This window comes from Indicator indicator, chromosome 18 (assembly GCF_027791375.1).
Source record: "Indicator indicator isolate 239-I01 chromosome 18, UM_Iind_1.1, whole genome shotgun sequence".
NCBI lineage: Eukaryota > Metazoa > Chordata > Aves > Piciformes > Indicatoridae > Indicator > Indicator indicator.
The window spans coordinates 1,317,416-1,343,522 of record NC_072027.1 but is presented as its reverse complement, the minus strand read 5'-3'; the positions used below and the strand labels follow the sequence as shown (position 1 = coordinate 1,343,522).

Here is a 26,107-nt window from a genome sequence, read left to right as displayed (position 1 = left end):
ACTATGGTGTAGGTGTGACACTATAAATTTTACTTTGTGGGCTCATTGCTCTAATCTGCAGAGAAATGACAACTTAATGAGAAAGCTCATAGAGAGCCAAAACAAAGCAGGGCAAAGGAGCAGAAACCAAACTACCTAAAAAAACCAAACCAACCAAACAAAAACCAACCAACCAAAAAGACTAAAATATTTAGAAGTGCCATTTCCAAAGTTTGCCCTGGAACACAAATGTGTCCAGCTCCAAGCTGTCATCTGCCTGACCTGTGTTTGAGGAAAAGGAATCTGATTTCATTGTCTCCTGCTCACAGCACAGGTGCAGCAATCTGCTAACCTACTTGTGTAGTTCCAGCCCTGACTGAAGTATAAATAGTGTGGCTGATCTCTGAGTCCAAGCCCAATGGCATAAGAAAGAAAAGCAAGCAAGGACACAAAGAAGCTGCTTTTCACCACTGTTTCAGTGATCACAAAAAAAAAAAAAAAAAGTCACCCAAATAAATGTCTTGTTAAAAGAGAAGAAAACATTCTCCTATGCATGTCCTTTAGTTGGTTCCAACCCTTTCTGAAGGGCAGGGGAGGCTGTATGGAGCTGAGATACTAAATAAGCAGGGATGTGTTCTGGAGAGAATTACCATTCTGGGCTCAGGCTGCAATATTTCATATTGCTTTATTACAAATTGCAATGATGGTAATGGTGTATGAAAAAAAAAAAAAAAGGAAGTTGTGTTAGTCAACTCTCTTTTGCTCAAAATATTTGCATATTTTTCACCTGTCAACAATGGAGAGAAAATTACTCAAAGCTTAGTCACCTCATGCAGGATTCTGAAATGTCAGAGTTGGTTATTTCATGGAAAATAATCAGTATGGGAGTAGGAAGAATTTCTCATACAAGAGGTGCCCAAGAAGTATGACATCAGCTCCAGAGTGTGGAAGGCCAGAGGTGTTTCCAAGTCTTTCAGCACTGTTTGAAAGGTATGGAATGCTTTGGCCTCCTCCTTGTGATAATGTAGTGTGAATGCTCTGTCTCTCTTGTTCATAAATCTGATTTTCTTGCACCCTTCCTGGCAAAATAGATCTTGCCAACTCTACCTCTATGTGAATTACAGCTGTACTTGACATGCGAGGATGAAAGACTTCTTTCCCCTGACTCTCAGAGGTGACAGTGCTGATGTTTCCTTTTTATCATGAAACAAGCCATGGAGTTTCAAGGGTGCTCAAATGCTGCTGCTGCCTTTGAAATAAACTGCATCTCAAATGCTCTGAGGGGGTCATTCAAAAAGCTCATTTTCCAGAATAGTAAACAGCAAGAAATATGTGCTCTAGGCACAGGAAGAAAACAAAGTAGAGCAGGGTAGTTTAATGCAATGGAACAGGACCTGATTTGAAGTCAATTGGCATCCAAGCTGATTTACTGCAGTTCATGGCCTGGCCTGGCAATATTGCTGGGATTACATTGGTCCCCTGGTGAACTGATGTTGAAGGAATTTGCACAGTTTTTAACTCCTTAGTCCCCAGCTTGCTAACCAGATGTTAAGAGGCTGTTTGTTTTGCTTGGGTAACAAGCAAAGCACACAGGGACAGTAGCAATGTGTAGCTGCTGCTGACCTTTTAGAACTGTAACATTTCACACCTACTATTCCTGAGGAGGTATGTGCAGTGTAGTTTCTGTACTGATGTGATAGAGTTAAACAGCTGCCTGTGCTGAATCTGACACTTCCCATCTCTGACAGTGTCCTGTGGCACCCTGGGGTATGTGTTTCAAATTCATTCTGCACATTGCATGTGCTAAACCCATGATGACCCCATGAATGATGAGAGAGAAAAGTAGAGGTGGGAATAGCAACACTGCAGGATTTGGCAGAGCTGGGTGCAGTCCTGGTTTGCAACAAGTAGACGAAACATGGTCTGATTGAGGATGCAAGTTCTTAATCCAAATATTAAAACTCACTGAGACCTTAAAACCTGTGTCTCTGAGCTCACTTCATTGAGCAGACTGCACTGAGAATGATCTGATATAATGTAAGTATTAGTGTCCAGTGCAGAAGATGGGGTAAAGGAAGAAGATCTCTATTACCTTCTGGAGATTCTTTTATCCAAGATTGAGGAAACAAATGTTCTGAGGAAAGCCAAGCTAGAAATAGGTGCTTGAGAAAAGCAAGGAACTGACTGCTAGCCTTCAGAGTGAAATCTGATATGACTTTATGATCTGCCACATTTGACTTACAGCATAGAGTTGAATGTTGGAAGCCAAGTGTCCTGTATCTAATGCTGATAACTATTTAAATTAGTCTACAGATTAATGTTTACCTCATACCTTCATGGTGGCTTTGCCAGGACAGAGATGAGGTTATCCCACTGGACAAATAAACTTCTCCTTGGAAGGAACACAGACTTGGCTGAATTAGGAAATACAGCCAGAAAGAGATCTCATGGTGTGAAGTGTGTCTTAGGCTGACTTTTTTTTATTTTTATCACTGAAATTCAGGACTCTGTTAGGTGCAGCTGAAGCTCCCAGTCAAGCTGTCATGGCATGGATACTCTTTGATAAAGCATTTCAGGAGGTCTAGCAATGGTCTACTTTCTGCAAACAATTTCTATCTACTGACAAAAAAAAAAAAAAAAAAAAGATGCCTGGACACTTACCCTTTAGAGGATGAGAGCTGCATGAAATAAATCCTCAATCTTTGAGCCATCCCAAATATATTTCAGCACATCTGATTCCTTACATGGCCACATTTCACTTCAGGATTTCTAATGTTTGGCAATTGCTTCTCAAGAAAGCAGTGGGATCCCCAGCCCTCCTCTCACCACCACCTTGAGGCACTCATGAAGGAATGTTTCAGGAGGAAACTCTTTGTTCTCTCCATAACAGAGATCAATCTGAATTTTCTCATTTTGGAAAATATTTTATTCTCTCCATTTGTCCTGGGATTTGTTTCAGGTTCTACCCTCAATGCCACATACAAGACTATTAATTCCCTTTCAGCACTAATGTGCAGGCAAGCTGGTGGTGTGGGGGACAAAGTGAGCTGCCCTCTGCAGTGAGAACGCCTGGAGGTCTCAACTGAAGCCCTTCTCCAAATTTCCCTTTAATATTTACCAGGAACAAGAAAGGTCCCAGGTTAGCTGGGATTCAACCCCTGGCAGGTTCCACCTCAACATATATGTTGGCTACTATTACACTGCTCAATTTGGGGAGCACTAAAACACTTGAGATCTGGGGATTTTTTCTGATGTTCTAGCACACCAGCCATGTTTTAGAGCAAACAATGGTGACATTGGCACAGATTTTGCTAGAAGGAGCTAAGACACTCAACAAGGAAGAGTTTGGTTTGTTTGTTTGTTTGGATTTGAGCTACAAAAAGCTGAGAACAATGCCAGTGAGAATTTCTGTTGTGACTTGTAGGGGAAGCTGCTGAAGGTGCTGCAGGCTGGAGAGGCTTTTCTTGTCTACTTTTCTCACAGCACTCATGTGAAAGCCAATGTGGAAGGACATTGGAGTCTCACCAGAAGGGCTGTGTTGTTTCAGGTTTTCTTTCTTCATCTTTTCTTCCGTGTGAAAATGAGACAAGGGATCCATAGCCTTAAGTTGCATGCTGAACATGATACTTGGAACGTGGAATAGTCCTTTTTCTATGTGTAATGTCTAAAGGAAGAATCTCTTCAGTAATCTTGTCCATGGGAATACTTGCAAGGAAATAAAAACATGGGAAAAATCACATGAATCCTTTCTGTAGTAATCACACCAGTGGAAGCAATTTTATACCTCAGGAAGTTCCTTTCCCATAGGTTTCCCATAGAGGAAAATCTAGCCTTAATAGGCATAGAAGTTCTTGATTATGTAATTAAAATAAAACCCTTTTTCCCTGAAATTATGCCAGCTTCAAATGCTGTGAACAGAGGAACAAAAAAAATGAAGAGAATTATATTAAAAATTAAAAAAAAAAGAAAAAAATTAATAAAGTCTGAGAGGGAAATAAACTAATGAAACATAATTGACTGTCCCTGGATACACAATATATATTAAATTTTTTATATTGGAGGCAGATATTATCCCATTGCTCCTTGGTTTCTGTATCTTTTTTTTTGTCAGAAGACCAAAGCCTTCTAGCTTTGTCCTGTTATATGGTACTGCTGGAAGGAGTAAAACTGAATTAGGATAGAAACACTTCAGGACGCATCAGCAGGCATGTTAGGACGGGGCATCATTATGAGCATGAGACATGTGCTCTGACTTCTAAATGCTACCAGAATGGGATTCAGAGAGCCAAGGCCTCATGGGGGAAAATGGCCATGAGGTCTGTAACACAACGTTATTTGGGAAGCATGCAGGAAGTGTTGCATGAAATCTGATTAGAAACAACAGCAGAGAGAAAGGATTCAGAAGGGAAATGGGAAACCTTCACAGCTAAATTAATATATGCCCAAGTGTAAGAGTGGCCATCTGGCAACTCATCCCCAACCTGTACCCTCAGGAGAAAGGGTTTAGATGCAGAGAAGATGAGGAAAAACCAAGCAAACACTTAAATAAGATAAAATAGATAAAATTAGAAAGGCTCCTAGCTTTGGAAATATTGGGAGGAAAGCGGTAAAACTGGAGGAGAACAGGAAGGCTGCTGGAAAGGGTAAGGGCTAATGAGTTGTTGGTTAATGAGCTGCTGTTGTATAAAAAGTAAGCTAAGGAAAAGCTGCTGTGTGGTGTTCTTGCCAGACCCTGATGTGATCCTGAACTGCAGAGTGAACAGGAATTCAAAGTGGAAAGATTTGGTGGTACAGCACAGAGGAAAACTCTGTTCTTCATATTACGGTAGTGACACGTTTGTGTCTGTGTGGCTGTGAACGTGAGCTCAGAGTGGCACAGGGAATGAGCATGGCCTTTAGCAGGTGCCTGATGTTAAGCATCCATTCAGCTGCTGTGTTGAATGAGAGTCGAAGCAAATGTGGAGAAACTGCAACAATAATAATAAAACAGTTTCAAAGTGATGTCTGAGGCTTGCAGAGGTTCAGCACTGTAGGGTTTGGTGGGAAATAGGAAACAGCAGCAAACCCTCAAATATTTGCACGTGCACTTCTGAGTAGCAAAGAACACCCAGTCAGTAATGTCTCACACAGAGGATAATGGAGAGGCACTGCTGGTAAAAGGAGCATCAAAAAATAGAAATGCAATACACTCTGCAGCCACACCTTCCAAGGGATGTATAGAAAGACCACTGCCTGTGATATGAGCTCAGCAGAACTTGGTTGTAACTTCTGGAAGAAAATGAGTCTGTGGTGTAAAGAAGGGCAAAGGTTCCATTTCTTAAAGGAGAGGAATAGAATCTTTATCTTTAGTTTAAACATCCCGAGCTTTTTAAATTTCCTTACCTTCTTAACTTGTAAGTATTTTTTTTTCCACATGTGTAACTTTATGATGAGAATGAGGCTCTGCAAACAATTAAACACGTTTGTTTGTATTGCAGAGTTTCTTCTGATTCAGAAGTTAACTGTCTGGTTTATTAACAGAAGACTTCTTTTTTTTTTTTTTGACAAGTAAGGATCATTTACTCTTAATAGGAAGGAATTGCCAGAGATCTGATTATCATATAAATTGTTCTTAAAATAAAATGAGTTAAAAGAAATAGGCACTTGTCAGACCAATCCTGGTCTGTGCATCTCTTGATGTACAGGTGTTAGTGAAGATCAAGTGAACCCATTTGTTCTTCTGCTGTTTCTCTCACTTGAGGGATATCAATTTTATCTTTGTGGGGGTAGATTGCTGTTAGTCTTAGTAAAGTTATCCTGAAGTAGTCAGATCAGTAACAGAAGTAGTTAAGAGCAAAAGTTGTCATTAAAAGTGAAATCATCTTAAAGATAATGGTTCACAGCTAGACAGAGAGTAATCAAAGGGTATTCTATTTATTATATTTTCTAATATTAGGACACTGACTTTTTTTCCACTGTTTTCATATGGAAGGATTTTAGATGAGATTGTACAGCCAAGGGGGTTACTATTCATAGACATCCTTGTAAGCTGCCACTCATCACAGCCAATAGATCTGGAGAATGGAAAATTCATGAGGTGGTAAAAGTAATATAAAGACATAAAGCAATATTTTGCCTTTCATCCCTCTGTCGAAGCTGGTTCAGATGGGTACCATTCCAGAAATAATTAGGAAGAAATGTGTTGTAATTACCTTCTTGAACTTTTAAAGATCGTGCAAGATAGGCCTGTGCTTTAATATCCAGTTCTAAGTCAAAGGATGTTGGTACAGACAGTTCTATCTGGGCTTGCTAGAAAATAAGAAATGCTTTTGGTTGCCCACATCTCTCACAAGCTGCAAGTGCTGCCCAGTTTCAGCCTTTCCTTCTTCCCTACCTTTCCTGCATTGCCCTCTCCAAAAGCACAGCAGAATTCTTGCTTCTTTTCACCCTTTATTAATTTCTGGTCTGGGGAGCAGAGGAGAGTAGTGCAAAATGGGGCAAAGGAAGGAACCCTACCAAGCTTGCTTGTACTGCTAATATTTTTGCTTTACTGTTTAGAATTCAGCTGAGGTGGTTAGTTTGAAAAGTCAAGTGCCTGACACAGGCATGTGTTTGAAGGAAGGATTAAGCCAAGGTTATCAGTGACAACACAGAACAGTAGTCTCTGGACACGAGTTTTGCAATGAAAAAATTGTCAGTCAATAGAAGCAAAAACTCTTCTGACAAACTTGAGGTTTGTTCTAGTCGTGACAGCAGTGAAGGAGTTGAATATTGGAAATTATTTAAAGACAGCAGAGAGGGCTCCACTGAGTAGCCACAGAATTAACTGCTCTGAAAATTAGTAAGAAATTTAATTCCACAATTTCTGATTTTTTTTTTTTTGTTTTGTTTCATATAAGCTTTTCCCCACCACACAAATCTTTCTTCACTCCTTCTTGGTGGCATGTGGATAACTGTCTGCAACATCAGAGCTGAGCAAACAAAAGCAGAACTTTACATTCTTTTGAAGGCCTCCTCTCTGCCATATGTCTGGAAATAGAGCAACATTTCCAGACAAAGAATAACTGAGCTCAAAAAGAACTCAAAAGCCTTCAAAACTGCAACCCCTGAGAGGAATTTCAAGTCTCTGTATTTCATTCAGTCAATGTCATGACATAACTGAAAAATTACACACCTCCTGAAATTGCTTAACTGGTTCCTCCTTTTATTCTTGCAAAGGGCTGTGTTTTGCTTGGGTTGGTTAGGATGTGACATTCACTGTGGGTTTTGTTCAGTTTTAAAGATACAGGGCAGTGAAGCAGAGAAAAACATCAGTCCTTTCAACAAGAGTTGCTCTTGCCCCAGTGAGGTAAGGATATTTTTGGTACAGTCTACAACAATGCAAACAGCTGATGATGTGTGAGTGTGTGTGGGGGGGAAACCAACCCAAATTTTCTGTGATGCTTTAGTCAGAAAGGGTTTGTATAATATCAGCAGTAGATTTCTCAGCACACTCTTTTCATGTGGAACTGTTGTAATAGCAAAACTTAAAGCTAATCAAGATGAAAGGCAACTTGTGCAAGTTCAGAACCTTGTGATAAATGCCTTTTGGGAGAGCCAGGTGTAAGATTTCTGGGTTCTGTAGCTGTGGGGTTCTACTGATTCTGAGATGTGCTTTGCCTGCAACAGCTGCCTGAATACTTTTAATATACATTGATAATAGCAGACTATTTCTCATCTCCCTTTTTCCTTCCCACTTTTCATCTCACATGTGTTAATCTGACACAATTAATTGCAATTACGACTGCTGTCAGTATTTCATCAGAGGCAGAGTTATGGAGTGGATGAGCTGTTGATTATTAAAATTATTAAGAAGGTCCTTCTGATACCTTTGAGTGCTAGGCAGTGCTGGGACTTGATGAATTTTTTTTAGCAAAAAAGCCTCAAAGTCTGCATGAAAATATAAGTGATGAATATTGTCCAGTGGAGTTAGAACTAAGAAAGATCAGGAAGCATAACTGCAGCCGTACAGACATATGGAACAGTAATGCAGTACATTGATTTTATACCTAATTTTTCTTTTCCCAGGATATATACAGGAGAAAGCTTCCCTATGTTTAGTGAAATTAACCCCATATTCAACTCTAAGATCAATATTTTCCAGATAAGCTGGCAATATTGTTTCTGAATAAAATAAATGGAAGAATGTTGGGGTTTCTAATCTTCAATTCCTACCTATATAATTAAAAAAACCCCAAACCACCAAACAGATAAAAAAACCCCACAGCAACAACAACAAAACCAACCAAACAAGACAAAACAACAAAAAAAGCAAAAAAAACCAACCCAAAACAACATAAAAAAAAGCCAAAAAAAAAAAAGAGTTACATTTTCCAAGTATTCCCCAAGTGTTCCCAAGCCTTAGAAAGGAAATGTAAATACAGACTTTTAATGCAAGAACCTGTAAATATATTTGGCTCTTAATTAGTTTGTTATGGTAACAGACAAGCATTGAACTGCAGAAATTAGGAGCAAGGGACAGATAAATACCAGGATACATGGAGAGAAAGGAGGTTTGTTCAGGAGCCAAAGAGAGAGATTGCTCTTACCCCTAAGCTGTTTAGCTGCCTGACAGAGATTTGTCTCTGTGCAGACATGTATCATTCAAGGTTATTTCAGCAGCACAAGTGAGTTTTTGGCTGTGGAGTCTCTCTCTTTTCTTGTCTTTTTTTTTTTTTTTCTTCTCTTAGGATATCTTCCTCCACAGGATGCTGTTCTTCCCTGAGTCTGGTAATATCCACATCCTTCCCTTATGTTTACCCATCTGAGGCCTCCTGACTCTTTCAATGAACTCCAAGCAGTTGTTGCATTTTAGAGGACAGGAAGTATCAACATGGGAAGAGAGTGTCAAAAGTGAGTGCAGTGAATTCTGAGTTTTGAGTGCCTACCACCATTAGTAAGAGGTTAATGTTCTCTTCCCCCTTATTCACACCACAAAACCTCTTAGTAGGAAAAGGCTCACCCTCCTCACAATTGTGAGTGCAGCTCAGGCTGGTGAAGATAACTTAGCTGCCTGGAGATGTGGGATGAAAGCCCTGCAGTGGCTGTCTTTAAGGGTTTCTGAGGATTCTTTCATAGTGCTGCTACAGAAGCCACACCAAGCTCTCAGTGGTCCCTTGTCAGTGCCTGTGACCATAATTTCCCACAACTGTTTCCATCAAACAACATCTTCAGTTGATGACAACAAATATAAGGCTGAAAAATGGTGAAAAAATTCTCTTGATCAGTGCCCTCACTTCACCCATTGCTGTGAGGGCAGGGGAGAAGGAGAACCTGGATGCAAATCAACCTACTGCCATCCTCTCATGTGTGTTGCTCAGAGAGCCTTGTGCTGCTTCCCACCATCACGTTTCCAAGCAGAGGATTTCCTTGAGGCTGGAACTGGAGCCATGCCAGGTGAGGTGAGTAGGTGTTATTCAGTAATTGCAATGGGGGTGCGATGAGGTGGGCATCCCCATGTTCAGGTGAGAATGAGAGGGTGAGCAGGGGAGTTGGCATGGATGGAGAAGGACAGGGAAGGTCATGGGATGGGACAGCCTCATGTGGCTGAAAGCTAGGGGTGAGGGGAGCTGGTGGGCAGTGGGAACGTCGTGGGGGATGTCCCAAGAAGTACACCCCCTCTTACTGCTTGGGAGCCCTGGCAATCCCAACTGTAGTTTAAAGTTATTACTCTGGTGGCTCTCTGCCAAGCAAGACGGGATTGATTACGTTGAATGATTATTTTGCACGCTGCTTTCGTTTTCCCCCACCCCCTTCTGCTCCCACCACATACACACGCAGGCACGCTCCTTATGGGCCACCCGTAAGAGGAAAGATCTCCTACGGAAGGCAGAAAACGATCTCAGCCTGGGCACGGCCAGGGAGAAGCGGCACTAACCACTCCCAGCAGAGGGGTGGTACAGCCGGATGAAGCAGACGGGCAGTGCGTGAAGGGGAGAGCCCCGCACGGAGCCCTCCGCCCTCCGGGGCAGCCTTGCCCTGCCTTCTCCGGGAAGGTTGCTCTCGCCACGCCTGCTCTGGGTCAGCCCTTGGGAGGGTACAGGGGCGCTCCCCAGCTCCGACTGACAAGGAGGAGCGCTGAAAAAAAAAAAAGGAAAAAGAAAAACAAACAAAAAAACCCCGACCAACCTTCAAACCGAACCTACAGGAGAACATCGGCGTGGGAAGAGGGGGAGGGAAGACGGGAGGACAACGCAACTCACATGCCAACCTAGCAGCAGGCTTTTCCTCCAGGAAGCAAATCTCCGGCGTTCTCGGGGATCTCTGTCCCATCCGCACCGAGGGGATAAGGATGTGTCACCGCCTCGACCGAACCGGCGGCGTCTGCAGCCCCGCGGCCAGTGCCCGCCCCGTCCGGCCGCTCTGAGCGGCAGTTCAGCACCGCGGACAGCGGCAGCTCACAACCGCGGACAGCGGCAACGCCATGGGGGGCCGCGCAACGCCGCGCAGCGCTCCGCGGCTCTAGAGTGAAGCGGACCCAGCTCCGACGCGCGCATGTAAGCTGCTGCCCCAGCCGCGAGGCTCTGCATCTCCCAGAGCCGGCTCCCAGGTCCCGCAGAAGTGCCCTGGCTCTGGTGCTAGTCTTTAGCTCTGCACTGAGAAGTTGTGCTGGGCTTAGATGTGTCTCGGTGTGGCTTGGTTTTCTCTGAGCCTTGAGTATGGGCTGAGTGAGGTGGGTGGCTGCGTGTGAAATTGCTTTGGCTTTCTCCCCTCGGAATTTGTGTGCACATGCCCAAGTATGTTTGTTTCAGTGCCTCAGTGCACCTCAAGAAGCTTGTTGTTTGTTACCAGCCACATGGTTTGGAGCCATGCTGCAGTTTTCTCTTGTAGCTAGGGGAAGCTTTTAAGGCTTTCTTTCCCAGGAATTGGTGTGGCTGAGGCAAAATGAGTCAAAATGAGGGGTGTGAATATGGGACACTGTATTGTGCCTGTTGCAGTTTCCTGGGTCTAGTTGTTGTTAGGAGACCTTCTCTCTACGCTTTCACCTTGCCTTGAAATAATCATGAAGTGAACAATTAAAAGGGTGCAGCAAGAGGGGAAAATGCAATCCGAGCAGAGCCGAGATTAGCAGTTCTTTTCAGAGCTCTTTTTTTTCTCTTTTCAGTGGAAGTGTTTGATGAAAACCAGGATTACACTGCCCTCTGCTTGCAGAAGTAGAAATACTTTTCATTGCTCCAATCAGTAGTAAAAATTTATGAATGAACAGGTATTCCTCTGTTGTGTTCTCAGTGAGATCTGAGCCTGGGCTTTGGAATGCTTCAACAGGGAGGGCCAATTATTCCTAGTACGAGTAGGACTTATTCATGGCAGTTCATTTGGTGGCCAAATGTCTTAATGAATGGACAATAGGAGTGAATGTGAAAACAATCCTGATTTTGGGCTGTCTCATGTTTTCTGTGATACCTCTGTAACTATCAGTCATCTTCACAACCACAAGGAGGAAGAAAGGACAGAGGAAGGAAACCATCCAGGACATCTAATACAATAAGAAACTGAATACAAGAACCAAGGTGATTATTTTGCAGCCTCTCCTGCTGTAAAAGCCTTGTATTATGCATGACATTGCTTTGGAATGGGAACAAAAACCTGATGCTTAGTTTATGAGAAGAGGGAGGGTGAGACCACTGAGCAGCAGTGGATGGGTTTTTTCTGAAAGATAGCTGGTAGAAAGCCAAATTCTGTTTCTTTTTATTTTCAAACCACAAGGCAGAGATGCCTCATTTCTAACAGAGATCAGGGAAGACATGAAATTTTAAATGCTGGTAAAGACTTGCTAGTCTGTCCTTAAAGTTTCTAGCTTATTGTCCTCAGACTTTATGCCTCATGACAAGAAGATGATGGAAATGTTAGTTCCTATCCTTTAGTAACATGAGAGACTTGGTTTGTCTTCCTGAATGTATCTGGTGCTGCCATTTCTTAAAGGGATTTGAAAAGGTACGGTTTTGTTGACTTCATCTGTACTTCCACAAGGAGAGAGGCCTCTTTGCAAAGTTTGACCTTAAAATATCTTTTTTTTTTTTTTTTTTTTTAATCTGTATGAGCAGTGGGAATAATGGGATGGGGATATTGCTTCCTGCTTTGTAGGCTTAGTCTGCAAGTGAGTAAATATCTTGCCTGAGAGAGCTAAAAAAATAATTATCCCTAGATATTTGTGCAACTTTTTATGTAGGGGAATGATTGTGTTGCTAAACAGTAATGAATTCTTGTTTTGGACATCCCAAGATGAAATAAAAGCATTTCAAAGCATAGGAAACTTTAGAATAAGCTGTTGTTAATCAAAAGCAACCACCCAATGATACTGAGTATACAGAGTAAGTCAGCAATATGTGCAAAAGGATGCTTAAAAATTTATCTTAGCTCATAACACCTTGATTTTGGGTAAGATTTAGGGGCTATTTAAGGTTTGGGAGAAAAAGAGGTTGGTATATGCCTAAGCAGCATTTGGAGGGCCACAGCAGCCTATAGTGTACAGGCTAATAAATGTGTACAGTTGTACTCAGCCTGTGCTTCTGACTTGAAGTCTGGAGTCTGCTTCAAAATGTGCTGCAATTTTTCAAACTGAAAGATGCAACACCCACCTGGTTTTGCTCTGAGCAGTTTGACTCTTCTCAACAAACTGACTTCTTTATCAGGTCATGTCTGCTGATAGAGCTTAATTGCCTTAATTTTTGTCTGTGTTTATAGCACATCTTGAGTGAGCAGGCTTTCTGTAAGGACACAAAGGGTTAACAGGGGAAAATGGTCCATTTGATGTTATAAGAGCTCTGTCAATTCCAAAGAGGCCTCAGGGAGTCTGCAGCCTCTATGCTCCCTGATTCTTTTTTAGAAATATTGATGTAAGTAGAAAGAAAAATGATAAGTAAAGTGTCAATCTGACAGTTTCTGGGGCTCTGCAGGAACCCAGGGTAATGCCTTCAAAACAGCTTTCAGAAACTTAGATTTCCTTTTCAACAACACAGAGTCAATGTCTTGTCAAAGCCAATGATGATGATTGCTTTACTCAACATGAGGCATAGTAAAGGTTACAAATCCAAAGTTTCTCCAGTAGTTTCTAGGCAAGGAGGCTGTTGAAAAGAGCACAGGAGGACTCCTGCCAACCTCTCTTCACTGAATGAAAGCAAACCCAAGGTGTGGCGAGAGCCCATAAGTTCCTAAAGCTGCCTTTGTAAATGTTCTGCCAATTTTTTGGACTTTAAGATAAGTTTGACATAACAGAGAGTTCTGGAATTACCACAGTACCTAATACCCATCAATTTCAATAACTCCTCAGGCTTCAGATGTTTTAAAAACTCAAGCAGACGTTATTCATCTTCTCCTGTGTGCTTTTAATGTTCTGCTTCAAAGCCATATGTAAAAACTGCAGTTTAACCTCTTAAGGCATTTAGGCTTTGGAGCATTTTCTTCAAGATTCAACTCTAGATCTCCAAGATTCCACTCTAGATGCTACCATCTAGATGCTACCATGCCCCTCCAAAGGCTCTTGTGAGAGACTAGAGATGCATCAGAAGGTCCTGCATGGCACAATCTGGCTTAATGTGGAAAGGAGGGTCAAGGAGAAAGGATGTTTGATGGGGTAAGCTTGATATATAGCAGCTCAGCTTTCTTCCTATGTCTAATTTGTCCTACATGTCTGGGACTTGGACCAGTTAAAAGACTGAGGTTGCAAAACCTGAGAGTTTCAGCTTCAGCAGTGTTTTCAGTGGCACCACACTAAGAACAACACTCATGTTGCACCATGTTCTCTTTTCAGGTACTGATTGTCTCAGCCCTAAAACCCTCAGTGCAAGTTGCAAGGACCTACTCTTAGGCATGTTAATTAGAAACTGAGATGCTCCCAGAGGGAGATTTGTTAAGAGCTAAATCACCTTTCAGAAATTGCTATTCTTCTCCACTCACCATAGGAGTCCAGACATCTTCTGGCTGTGTACAGCTGGACGCACTTTGCTGCAGGCAGTACTTAGGGCCCTGATATTTTTGGTTTTATCTTCCCAGACCATTTTCTCTCCAACAACACTGCATACATTGGCATTCATTCCTAGAAAAGCAGAGTATTTAATTGCCTGATGAGTTTGATCACTAGCTGTCTCAATAAAACATGCTAATGCAGAGTCATTTCGATGCAAAGCACCTTCAGACAGAAATGGTAAGATAAATGCAATCAAGTTATAATCACTTTTTTTTTTTTTTTAAAGAGGGCACATTACACATGCTCAGTAAATATGATTAGTTCTGAACCTGCCTGCACATAACTGAAAAGCATCATAAAAAAGGTGCTGGGAACAGTCATGACATTACAGTAGAGTTCAGTTTCTAAGATCTGCACCACCACTTCTCTATCACGATTCAGGGCTCAGGTCAGACATAATTAGAACTTTCTCTTCAGAACAGGAATTGATGGCTGAATATTACTGCTGAAACTATTCAAAGTTAGAAGTACAATCTTTTTATTCATCTCTTGTTCTCTCTGATGAAGCTGAAGTGTGGTAGCTGAGATACTGATCTTCTCTGCTCATGAGCCAGACTGGGGGTCATAATTCATCTGAGGTGAAACCCTCTGGATTGCAGAGCTCTTGCCTTTACCTTCTGGCAGTGGTTGGCTCTGGGCTGTAAGAACAGAACATCCCTACAGAACATTTGTTTGCAATACAGGTGTTGGATAGTAATTATCTTTAGGGAGGGCAGGTATCATTTTTTGTTGCCCCTTTCTCCAATGCAATTCAAGTTAGAAACAGTGTATGGACCCAATATTCTCTCTGACCTGAAAGTGAAAGGAAGGTCCTTTGTCCTGGCATGTTATTGCATATACAACAAGCAGGTGTGAATTAGCTTTAGGCCAAACTCTAACCTCCTTTCTCAGGAAAAAAAAGAAAGGAAAAAAAGAGAACCAGGCCAATGGTAATATTTTATGTAGTTTTATGCTTACTTTGGGTGTGAACTCACCTGTCTGGATTCTCCCTTAGAGGTAATAAGACACCAGGAGAGTCAAGTTTGGACTGGGTGAGCTTTCAAGGTCTCTTCCAACTCCTAACATTCCAATTCAGGTATTTTGGGGGGTTGATACAGGTCATTTTTTCTGGGGTTGATTCCATTACTCTTCTCTTACATATTCTTGAAGGCAATGTCTCTTGTCCAGTCTTTCTCCTGGCACCTTTTCCTTTCATCATTCACTTCAGCACTTCCAAACTCGAGTAGTTTTGTTCGGGTTTGTTTTGTTTTTCCCTTTTTTTTTTTTTTTTCTTCCAGAGCAACACATGAACTTTTCATTCAGTGAAGGTCAAAACTGACTTAGAGAACAGATGGAGTGCAGAGGGATGAACCTTTGCCACCCACTAAGCATTGACACCTGCTTCTTTGTTACATCTGCCCACTGAAGCTTAGAGGCTCCTGAAAATTTTACCCAAGTGATTTAGGGCTTGCTTTTGGACTGAGTGCAAATGCTTTCTGTGGGAGAGGTTTTCCTTTTGCCTTTTTACCCAGGCTGCTCATTCTGTAGGCTCGGGCTGGCAATTAACTCTATGTGCTTAGACTCTGGAAGAGGGGCAAAATAAAAAAAAAAAAAAAGAAAGAAAAGAAACCTCAAGATGATCCTGAAAGCAAAGGGTGAGTGGTTCAGAAACACAGATAGATTTAGGGTTTCAGCTCAGTTCATACAGCATCATGGTTACTCCCCTTTGACCCTGGTTGTATATAGGCATGGTTTAATTTGAGAGTTCCTTTGACCTGGTTGTACATAGGCATGGTTTAATTTGAGAGGTCCAGAGAAGCAATAAGAATAAGACTGACTCCCACCAGCTCCAAGTGAAGACATTTCAGTCACGTCAGGGGGAGAATTAATGAACCTTTCTGATCTGCCCTCAGGCGGTGGACAGACACCTGTGTTTTTGCCTTTTTGCAGTAGCTCTCTGAAATATGTATACTGGGGAGTGATGTGACACTAAAGCAGGAGTTATTCCTGTGTTTTGCAGGACTGGCCCTTGGCTTTGGGTACCTGCAGTCAGAGTAGCTGCCAGTTGTGTTTCAGTGAGAAAATGAGGCAGCCATTCATTAAACTGCTCTGGATCAGGCAACAGAGAAATGGTGTTGTGTAGCATGAAAAGAAAAAGCAGTGAATGAAGAGGTGGTTTGCTTGTAACAGCTGAACCTTATCAGAACACACAATACATTTATCCTTGCTACCAAGTATTTAACTTTATGGAGCTTTAACTTCATGAAGCATAATTTATTGGCCTAATCCAAGCTCTATTGACATGGGGAGACCTGTGAGCTTTCTGTAGGGTTCATGCCCTCAAAGATAAAACCTCAAGAAGAGTAATTCAGAGGAATGCACCCTTGAGGAGATCATTCCTAATTCCTGTGTAATTAAATGCTAAAGAGTATGAAGAGAAAAAATTGTGTTCATACAAATTGTTGCCTATTTCTCATTAAGAATGTGTTGTGTATGTTCCTTGAAATCCAGAAGGGTGCTCAAGTCAGAAGAGAACTTGTCTGCTGTCCATAGAACTGATCTTTACTCCATGTGTATCTGCAGGACTTTAAACTACTGTAAAAAGGTAGAAACACCTGATGATAATGAGACATTTCCAACCTTATTTCAGGTTATGAGAGATCAGAGGAAGCTGAGGGGAGACCTTATTGCTTTCTACAGCTACTTGAAAAGAAGTTGTAGTGAGGTGGGTGTTGGTCTCTCTGGTGACAGGACAGGAGGAAATGGACCCAAGTTTCTCCAGGGGAGGTTTAGGTTGGATATTAGGAAAAATTACTGCAAGAGTGGTCAGACATTAAACAGGCTGCCCAGAGAGGTGGTGGAGTCCCCATCCCTGGAGGCATTCAAAAGATGTGTAGACGTGGAGATCTGGGACACGTTTTAGTGGGCACAGTGGTGTCGGGTCAACAGGTGAACTTGCTGATCTTCGAGGCCTCTTCCAACCTTTGTGATTCTATGATTGTGACTCCCCAAGGCCATAACCAAGCTTCCCCTCTGGCTTTGTGCAGGTTGAGGAGCAGCCATTCTACAAACATGCATCGGCGGCACACAACCCTGCGGGAGAAGGGCCGGCGGCAGGCCATCCGCGGCCCAGCCTACATGTTCAACGAGAAGGGCACCAGCCTGACGGCGGAGGAGGAGCGCTTCCTCGACTCCGCCGAGTACGGCAACATCCCTGTGGTGCGCAAAATGCTGGAGGAGTCCAAGACTTTGAACTTCAACTGCGTGGATTACATGGGGCAGAATGCCCTGCAGCTCGCCGTGGGCAACGAGCACCTAGAAGTGACAGAGCTCCTCCTCAAGAAGGAGAACCTGGCGCGGGTGGGAGACGCCCTGCTGCTAGCCATCAGCAAAGGCTACGTGCGCATCGTCGAGGCCATCCTGAACCACCCGGCCTTCGCGCAGGGCCAGCGCCTCACCCTCAGCCCCCTGGAGCAGGAACTCCGGGATGATGATTTCTATGCTTACGACGAGGACGGCACTCGCTTCTCCCACGACATCACCCCCATCATCCTGGCTGCCCACTGCCAGGAGTACGAGATCGTGCACATCCTGCTGCTGAAGGGCGCGCGGATCGAGCGGCCGCACGACTACTTCTGCAAGTGCTGCGAATGTCTGGAGAAGCAGAGGAAGGACTCCTTCAGCCACTCCCGCTCCAGGATGAATGCCTACAAAGGATTAGCCAGTGCTGCCTATCTGTCTCTTTCCAGCGAAGACCCTGTCCTTACTGCGTTAGAGCTAAGCAACGAGCTGGCCAGACTCGCCAATATTGAGACTGAATTTAAGGTAATTTATGCCTTTTCATTTTCTTTGGGCTGAAGGTGTTTAGGGGACTTTCTGTCTTACACGTCTGAAAAGTGTTAAGAGGAATGGCTGAAGGAAATGGGGTTGTTTAGTCTTCAGAAGAGAAGGCTGAAGTGAGACCTCAACACCCTCTACAATTAACTCAAAGGAGGTTGGAGTGAGGTGGAGGTCTGTCTCTTCTCACATCAGCAAGCAACACAATGAGAGGAAATGGCCTCAAGTTGTGCCATGGGAGGTTCAGGTTGGATATTAGGAAAAATGTCTGCACAGAAAGGGTTCTCAGGCATTGGAACAGGCTGCCCAGGGCAGTGATGGAATCCCCATCCCTGAAGGTATTTAAAAGATGCATGGATGCCCTGCTGCTGGGGCCATGGTTTAGTGGTAGTAGCTTAGCAGTAGTGGTGGGATTGCAAGCTCTAGGTGAGGAATTGGACTTGGTCTTAAAGGTCTCTTCCAACCTCAACAGTTCTATGCTTCTCTGAAGTCTTGGTTTGGTGTTTGAGGGGGTGAGGGAGGAAACATAAGCTAAGAAACTCCCAGATGTGTTAACTACTCATTGATTCAGACTGCTGCACATCTCCAGTTAATAAGTATTTGGAAGGAAATATTGCATATTACAGGAGAGAAACTCTTACTCAGAGCTTTGATGTGGCATGCTGTGATTGCTTAGAATCTCTAGTTTGCAGCAGGAATAAAAAATAGATTATTTAAAAAACTGAGACTCTTTTTTTTTTCTGTAAGAATGGTAAGTCTTTTTAATTGAGCAATCTATTTTAGAGGCAGAGCTCCAGAGGTTGGTTTAATGACTTAAGAATCCAGTGCATCTAGTCCTGTTACAATGATAAAGGGTAAAAATTAGGGCTTTTTGTAAAGTAATTTAAATTGCATTGCATCTTAATGGTTTGGTGCTGCATCTGTTTGTGATGGATTTCATGAAGGAGGAGGAGAGAGATGATCAGGAGATTGTGATGGAGTTTATTATCATGCCATACCTAACAGTGGAACTTGCAGAACCTTCTTATGAGTTAGTCAAGACTGCCATTATCATGAGCTTGCAAATGTCCAATATAATTTGCATTATTTCTCTAAGTCACTTACATGACACAAATAGCATTGTCTCCCTTTCTAAGAGAAATGAGTGATGAAAAAAAGGCTCCTCTTCAGCAGCTCTCTCATCAGTGTAAGCCTCTTTCTGACTTACAGCTATTGTGCAGCTACAGACTCATCACTGACACTGGGGTAATAAAGTCCATCTTGGGAGTAAACTGGGGTAGGACACCTCCCAAGAATCCATTATTTTTAATTTAGAAAACTATTCAAGTGTTAAAGCATCCATTTCAGGTTTTGTAGCTATATGCTCTCCAATTCAAAAGTGAGAAGAAAGAACCTTCTCAGGCTGCTGCCTTTGAAACCCTGGCAGAAGGCTCTAACAGGAAAAAACACCTAAACCACTGAGCTTTTTAACAATAAAATTAGGGCAAAATCTTGCAAACTCTTTTTACCCTGTGAATCAGAGATGCAAGGAGGACACAACTATTTTGAAGGGAATTTTGACTTTCATGAAATTCAGTCCTAGTGAGGCAATCTCATCAGGTGTAGTGACTCTGGCTGCCTGAGTGAGGGTTACTCCAGTGTGCACATGCTATGGGCTCACACCCACAGTTAACAACATGAATATCTCATGGATGATTTGTCTTCTTTTCAGTAGAAAAAAAAAAAAAAGAAAAAAGTTGTGTGCAGCATGAGCAGCTCCAGTACTGCCTGCCTGTCAGCTGAGAAGAGTCTCACTGCAGAAAAGCCAATCTTATTTCTACCAAAATCCCTCCTTTTGTTCACAGAGCTGCCAACATGGCCTAGACTGGCCCTGGCAGGTCCATCAATCCTCCTGGAGCAGACAAGCAATCAAATGCTGAATAGTCTCACAGTGGTTGTATCTCCCCAGAATTGGCAAATGGATGCAAGTAAATCAGTACTGGAAAACCATTTGCCAAATCATTGTATTTCCAGGAAGGCTTTCCAAGACCATTGCCTTATTGGAAGGCTCTGTGCAACACACATCTACCTACATCAGTGAAGTACCTCAGGAGTACCCTTACCATTAGGTTACTTCAACGTTGTCACATTAATGTTTCCAGAAATGAGAGACTTCTCAAGATTTTAATGTGTGCTTTCTGTAGAACACCCCCACAGATGTAGGTATTTGTGTAAAAAATATTTATCCTTATTGACATAATCAGTGTGGAATATGGCATTAATAAACCAGAAAGGGTTATTGTCACAGAGCAGGGCTCTGGGGAGACCTCACATGGGGTACTGCATCCAAGTCTGGAGCCCTCAACACAGGAAGGACCTGGAGCTAATGGAGAGGGCCCAGAGGAAGGCCACAAAAATGATCAGGGGCTGGAGAACCTCTGCTACAAGGACAGGCTGAGGGAGCTGAGTGTTCAGTCTGGAGAAGAGGAGGCTCTGGGGAGACCTAATAGCAGCCTCCCAGTAACTGAAGGTGGCTACAAGAAGGATGGGGAGAGACTGTTTTCAAAGGCCTGCAGGGACAGGACAAGAGTCAATGGCTTCAAACTAGAGCAAAGCAGATTTAGATTGGATGTTAGGAATGAGGGTGGTGGAACACTGGAACATGTTGCCCAGGGAGATGATTGGGGCCCCATCCCTAGAGATGCTCAAGGTGAGGCTCAGCAGGGCTCTGGGCAGGCTGATCTAGTTGGGGATGTCCCTGCAGACTGCAGAGGGTTTGAACTGGATGACCTTTGGAGGTCCCCTCCAGCCCAGACCATTCTATGATCTAGCAGGGATCTAGTTGGGGATGGCCCTGCTCACTGCAGGGGGCTGGAGTAGATGACCTTGAGAGGTCCCTTCCAACCCAGAGCATTCTATGATTTTGTGAATCTATTTCTAGCAAAGGGCACAATTGCTGAAAGTGTATTTAAGAAGCCCACAAATGATAAAAATGTATGAAAGCAGACAACATCCAGAGGGCTTTTTTCTTTTTTTTGTGCCTAAAATAAAACTTTCCTAGAATGTATTGGTTTTGTTGCTAAAGTTCTGTAATTACAATTGGTGTTCAATGGATTTATTAAATTGTCACTTGGCATTGGTTCAGAACTGTTATTTATGTGCAATCTTATTCAGGAGGTACAAAAAGTCCTTGGAAGGGAAGAACACAGAGTAAGGTTTTAATAATGTGGGTGGACAAATAGTAATTAAGTAACCCATGAAGGAACTCCTAGCATGAGTTAATTAAAATATAAATGCAGAGCCTCTCACCTGCTGCTTGCTGCCCTAAATCTCTTATGCAAGAGCAGCATTCAGCACAGCTGACTGGGGAGCCAGTAAAGGCACTGTGATTTTAGAGAGCATGGAACTCTTTGGGTGACTTGCCTCTTTGTTCAGATAGGAAAGATGAAACAAAGCAGCCCTGTGAACCATTTGAAAGGAAAAAAGTTGCATTAGCTGTGGTTGGCCATAGTTTGAGAGAGACTCCAATGAAGACTGCAAGGTGCAAATCACTTTGTCTGTTCTTTTTGACAGCAGCAGAAGCTGTTCTCACCCAAAATGGCTAAGAGTCAGCCATGCACTTGCATTTCTCAAGAACTGTCTTTCCATGAGCATGGCACATCATAAAGCAGTTATGGGAGTGTTAGTAAGGGGGAAATGGGACTCAGGACATAGGCTGGCTCACACTGCTGGCCTTTAGCAGCCTTTCTGTCCATCAATCAATCAATAGGTCTTTAATAGCAGGAGTGGATGTCAGGCAAATAGCAGCCTAGTACATCCCAACCAGTTTGTCTGTATCTCATGATGCATTAAGGTATTTTATAGCTTCAAAGTAGAACTTAGTGTTACACACAGGTGATTGTAAGAAGAGATCTGGAGCTACTCAAACTGAAAAAAATCTGTGTACACTCCCATTTCTTTCAAAATTGGTACATCCAGGGCCTGAGTCATAAAGCAAATAATCCTTCTCTCATCTATCTACTCTGTTTGTTTTGCTCATGTAAATAAGCTTGAGGTCATTTCCAGCATAGATAACACAGCCAGGATTTGTCCCTGTGAGAAAGCCAACACCCATGAGCCAAGCTGATGGGAGTTGCTCCCATCTTTGAGAGAAATCAATCTTTCCCATGTCACCTTGCTGTGAAACCAAACGCAGATGTCTTCACAGATACCAGCTCTCCCCAGCCAGGTGACTCATTTCCAAGTCTGGAATATTAAAAGCAGAGTCAATAGAATCATTTATATATGTCCAGCAAAGCCCTCAGGAGATTGCATTTCTAGCACCCAGTCTGCAGGAAATGCCCTTGCACCTGTCCTGAACAGCAGGGTTAGGATTCATACTCCTGTCCCCATCCCAGCAGTGAGTGAAGCACAGACTATTAGTTCTGTTGACTTTTTGTAAGGCTGTGACTGTGCATTCCTGTTTCTGGTGAGGTCCCACTCTAGAGCCAGGTCTGCTTTGCAGCTTTGCTTGCTCTGCGGTTAGAGTCCACGCTTGTGTGTGCTGGGGAATGTCCTTGTGATGAGGACAATCAGCCAGTTCCTTCCATTTAGCAATCCAGACAAATTAAGTTAGAGAATCACAAAGGAATATGTGAAAAGATCTCACCAGCCCTAAGTGGCAAATCAGATCTCAGCTCTTCTTGATTAAAATGCTACCCAAGGCATGATCTAATCCATCACCTGATAGACATATGGTGTGTGGTCTTTGTTTACCAATCCTGCCAACATTGTCAGTCAATTTACTACAGCCCACCAGGTTTTGTTTCCCATTTATGTGCCTCTTGCTGTCATTTTTCTTTTAACTGTTGTCCTTTCTCTGAAAGATGTTGGAATCCAGAAGCAGACCCTTGAGTGCAGATGAGCATCACGACCAGGCTCAGCTGGCTGGTGGGCTGCAGCTGGCTGCTGTGCTATTTGTGATGGCTTGAAGTGTGTAGATGCCTACAGGGCCATGCCTGCTAGGAACTCCTTGTCATTTCATTGGGGCTGCAGGAAAACAGCTGAGGCTCAAATCCCTAAATTCTCCTGCTGCTAGCAAGAGAGGGGAAACAGCCCTGGAGACTCAGTGACTTGTAGCTGTTAGGGGTGATCTGGCACTTCTGGGGCACAGCTCCTGCTCCAGTAAGCCACCTAAGTATATACTCTGAACTTCACATGATATGCATTGCCTCCTCTTCTCCAGGCTTGACAGTTCCTGTTCCCTCAGCTGCTTGTGCTCTAACCCTTCACCAGCTTCAGTGCCCTTTTCTCAGTATGCTCCAGCAGCTCAACGTCTTCCTCATAGTGTGGGAGCCAAACTTTTCCAGGTTGGGCTTTCATAAGAACTTTATTTATTTAAAACATGTGGCCAGGGATGTGGCTTGGTGGCCTTTAGCCTTAAAGAAGAACTGTTCTTTATCCACCCCCCCTCCTCACCCAAGAGCCAATTTCCTCCTCTGCCTTGAAAGCCTGTGAGTTTAGAAGCTGTGATCCTCATTCTCAATTTTCACCTGTGCAAAGCAAATGCATAAGCAAGGGCAACCAATTACCCACCCCAGAATACAGGAAAGAATCAGGTCCCAGTAAAGCAGGGAAAAAAACCCAGATTTCCTATTATTAAAACTTTAACTTTTCTTGGAACAAATTTGGTATGAAAATAAGAGAGGAAATGAAAAATTATAATGGAAACAGCCTGGGAGAAGGAAAATATATTTAAACCCTGCAGTGAAATTTGTGTTTGGCCTGCTGAATGGGACTCACTCTGTACATGAAGAACTCACTCTCCATGATGTTCCTTCTCAGAGACAAACCCACTACTGATAGATGCTGCACTGAGTTTGTCTGGAGAGCTAAATGGATTAATTGCAGAGGCTGTGGAAAATGGATGCAAAGAACCCTTCTGACCTCAAAAAAAAAAAAATCCCACCAAATTTGTGACTCTTGTATTGTTCTCCTTCAATATTTATAAATTGAGAAATACCCACTGTACTTGGAGAGCTGTTATTGTAAGTGCTCTTTCTATGCCTGTTCTGTGATTAAATCATTTTCTGCCTGGCACGTTGCCCAAGGAAAATGGTTTTAGAACATTGCATGAGAAGAAAATCACCAAAGATGTTCAGAGTGGTTTAGAACTGATGCCAAAGCTGTGAGGTTTGGAGATGTCCTGAAAGAGGTGGTTTTGTATCTGGGGGTGTTAAGGTGTGTTAGCAACTGTGTCTGCTCACAGGAAAGCCGAGCAGTAGGTGATTCCTACTGAAGGGTGCAGCTCAGCCATCCACAACCCACACCTGCACCTGGAAGAAACAAGACCATTAATTCATGGTGGCCTCAGCACTGGGGAGGCTGCACCTCGAATACTGGGTTCAGTTTGGGGCTCCTCACTACAGGGACATTGAGGTGCTGAAGTATGTCCAGAATAGAGGAACAAAGCTGGAGAAGGGTCTGGAGACCAGGGCTGGTGAGGAGCAGCTGAGGGACCTGGGGTGTTCAGCCTGGAGAAGAGGAGGTTGAGGGGAGACCTCCCTGCTGACCCTGCATCAGGAGTGCATGTCTATCAAGAGGCCTGGACATGTTTTTAAGGGACCTGAGAGGCAGGAGTTGGTAAAGGGGGGTACTATTGATATATAAATAGTCTTAGGAGGAATCTATAGCAATCTATGGGCCAAACCCCAGCAATGTGACTGTGTTTGTTCTTCACCTGCCAAAAACTTCTGATAAATGTTCAGAGCCCATCACTGCCCTGAGCAGCCTGTTCCAGGGCCTGACAAGCCTTTTGCTGAAGAAATTTTTCTAATATCCAACCTAAACCTCCCCTGGTGCAACCTGAGGCTGTTTTCTCGTGTCCTTGTTACCTGGGAGAGGAGACTGACCTTTACCTGGCTGCAACCTCCTTTCAGGGAGCTGTACAGAGCAGGAAAGGCTTCCATCAGCCTCCTTTTCTCCAGGCATAAACAACTCCAGGTCCCTCAGCTGCTCCTCACCAGCCATGCTCTCCGTTCCCTTCAGCAGCTTCCTTGTCCTTCTCTGGACATGCTCCAGCACCACAAAGTCCTTCTTGAAGGGAGGGACCCAAAGCTGAACCCAGGATTTGAGATCCATCACAGCAAATCAATACTCAGCAGCTGTGGCAGTAGGTAGGATTTATGCTCTACCAAAACCTTTCCCAACAATCTGGGCAATCCCACAGAATTTTACCTTTGTCTCTCTAGTCCCCAAGCAGTGAAGGGGAGACAAATTCCTCTGTTTCACTTCTCACTGCTCTGCTGGCTGCCCAGCCCCACTTCCATGGGACTTTGTGCAGGCAGGTGGAGGCTGCTGTGGCAGAGCTGAACCACCAGCACTGCACTGACCACAACCCTGACAGCTGCTCAGGAGAAGAGGTTCTGCATTTCTCTGCCAAATATGCTGCCAGTAGCACTGTGATGAACAGGGGAATGATTTGGCCAGTTGCCTGTGTTTAGTTGACAGAGTGTTTGCCTTTCTTGCCCACTGAGCGTGCAAGACAAAATGAGTCCTGGTTCTCAGACTGGTGTTTTGAGAGGAAAGAGGAATTGGCCTTTTCCATCCTGGCTGCTGGGTCTTCTGCAGCAAGGACAGAGCTCCTATGACTTGCCTTTACCAACATTTTCACCATGAAAGAGCTTTCTCAGTGTGCTTACAGCTGTAAAATGATATTGTATTCCAATTCCTCCCCCCCTCAGCAAGAAATGGTACCAGGAGGGGGGAATACTCTGGAGTGTCACAGATGAAGATATTTTTTGGAAAGCTGAAACCAAATGAGGAAAACAGACAGGAAATGATTCTGTCACTGCTGAAATATCAATCGAATACCATATTGCTGAGCCTTGTGTTTGAATAGCAACACCAAAAGCCCAAGCTTGGAGTTGATACCAGCACTGGCATTTAGGGAATAGTTTGGAGCTGGGGGGTTCCTTACAAGCAGACTGCTGCTCATTAGTCACCTTGGGCAAGGATAGCTCCTGGAACTACAAATGAACCTAATTAGAACTATTGCTCTGAATAGAATAATCACACCAGATCAGCAGATGGGAGAAGAGAGTCAGGTAAGTTTATCCTTGGATAAACTGGAGGGAATTAATATCATCTGAATGAATGGAAATGGTGTAACACACTCAGAGGATCTCGAGCCCAGCGTTAAAGAGGATGCAGATGAGAAGTGATTTAGTTTCTTCCTCATTGTGCTGCTAATTGTTGTTATTGTGGATAATTATAGTGAGCCCGTCCCCACTGCACCGAGGCAGGCTATCCTCTGGATTGTGGACAAACAGAAAGGGTACACAAACAGCTTCACAGCACCACAAAGTGCTG

At 43.4% G+C, this 26,107-nt stretch overlaps 1 protein-coding gene across 1 annotated transcript in view; it reads left to right on the top strand.

The window, feature by feature from the left end:
* Nucleotides 1-16,993: 16,993 nt before the first annotated feature.
* Nucleotides 16,994-26,107, top strand: part of TRPC7 (transient receptor potential cation channel subfamily C member 7) — a 69,334-nt gene continuing 60,220 nt past the window's right edge. Inside the window, exon 1 of the mRNA XM_054389026.1 lies at nt 16,994-17,767. Within this exon, the coding sequence (XP_054245001.1) occupies nt 17,015-17,767 (753 nt within the window). The 5' untranslated portion in view covers nt 16,994-17,014. The remainder of the gene's footprint in view (nt 17,768-26,107) is intronic.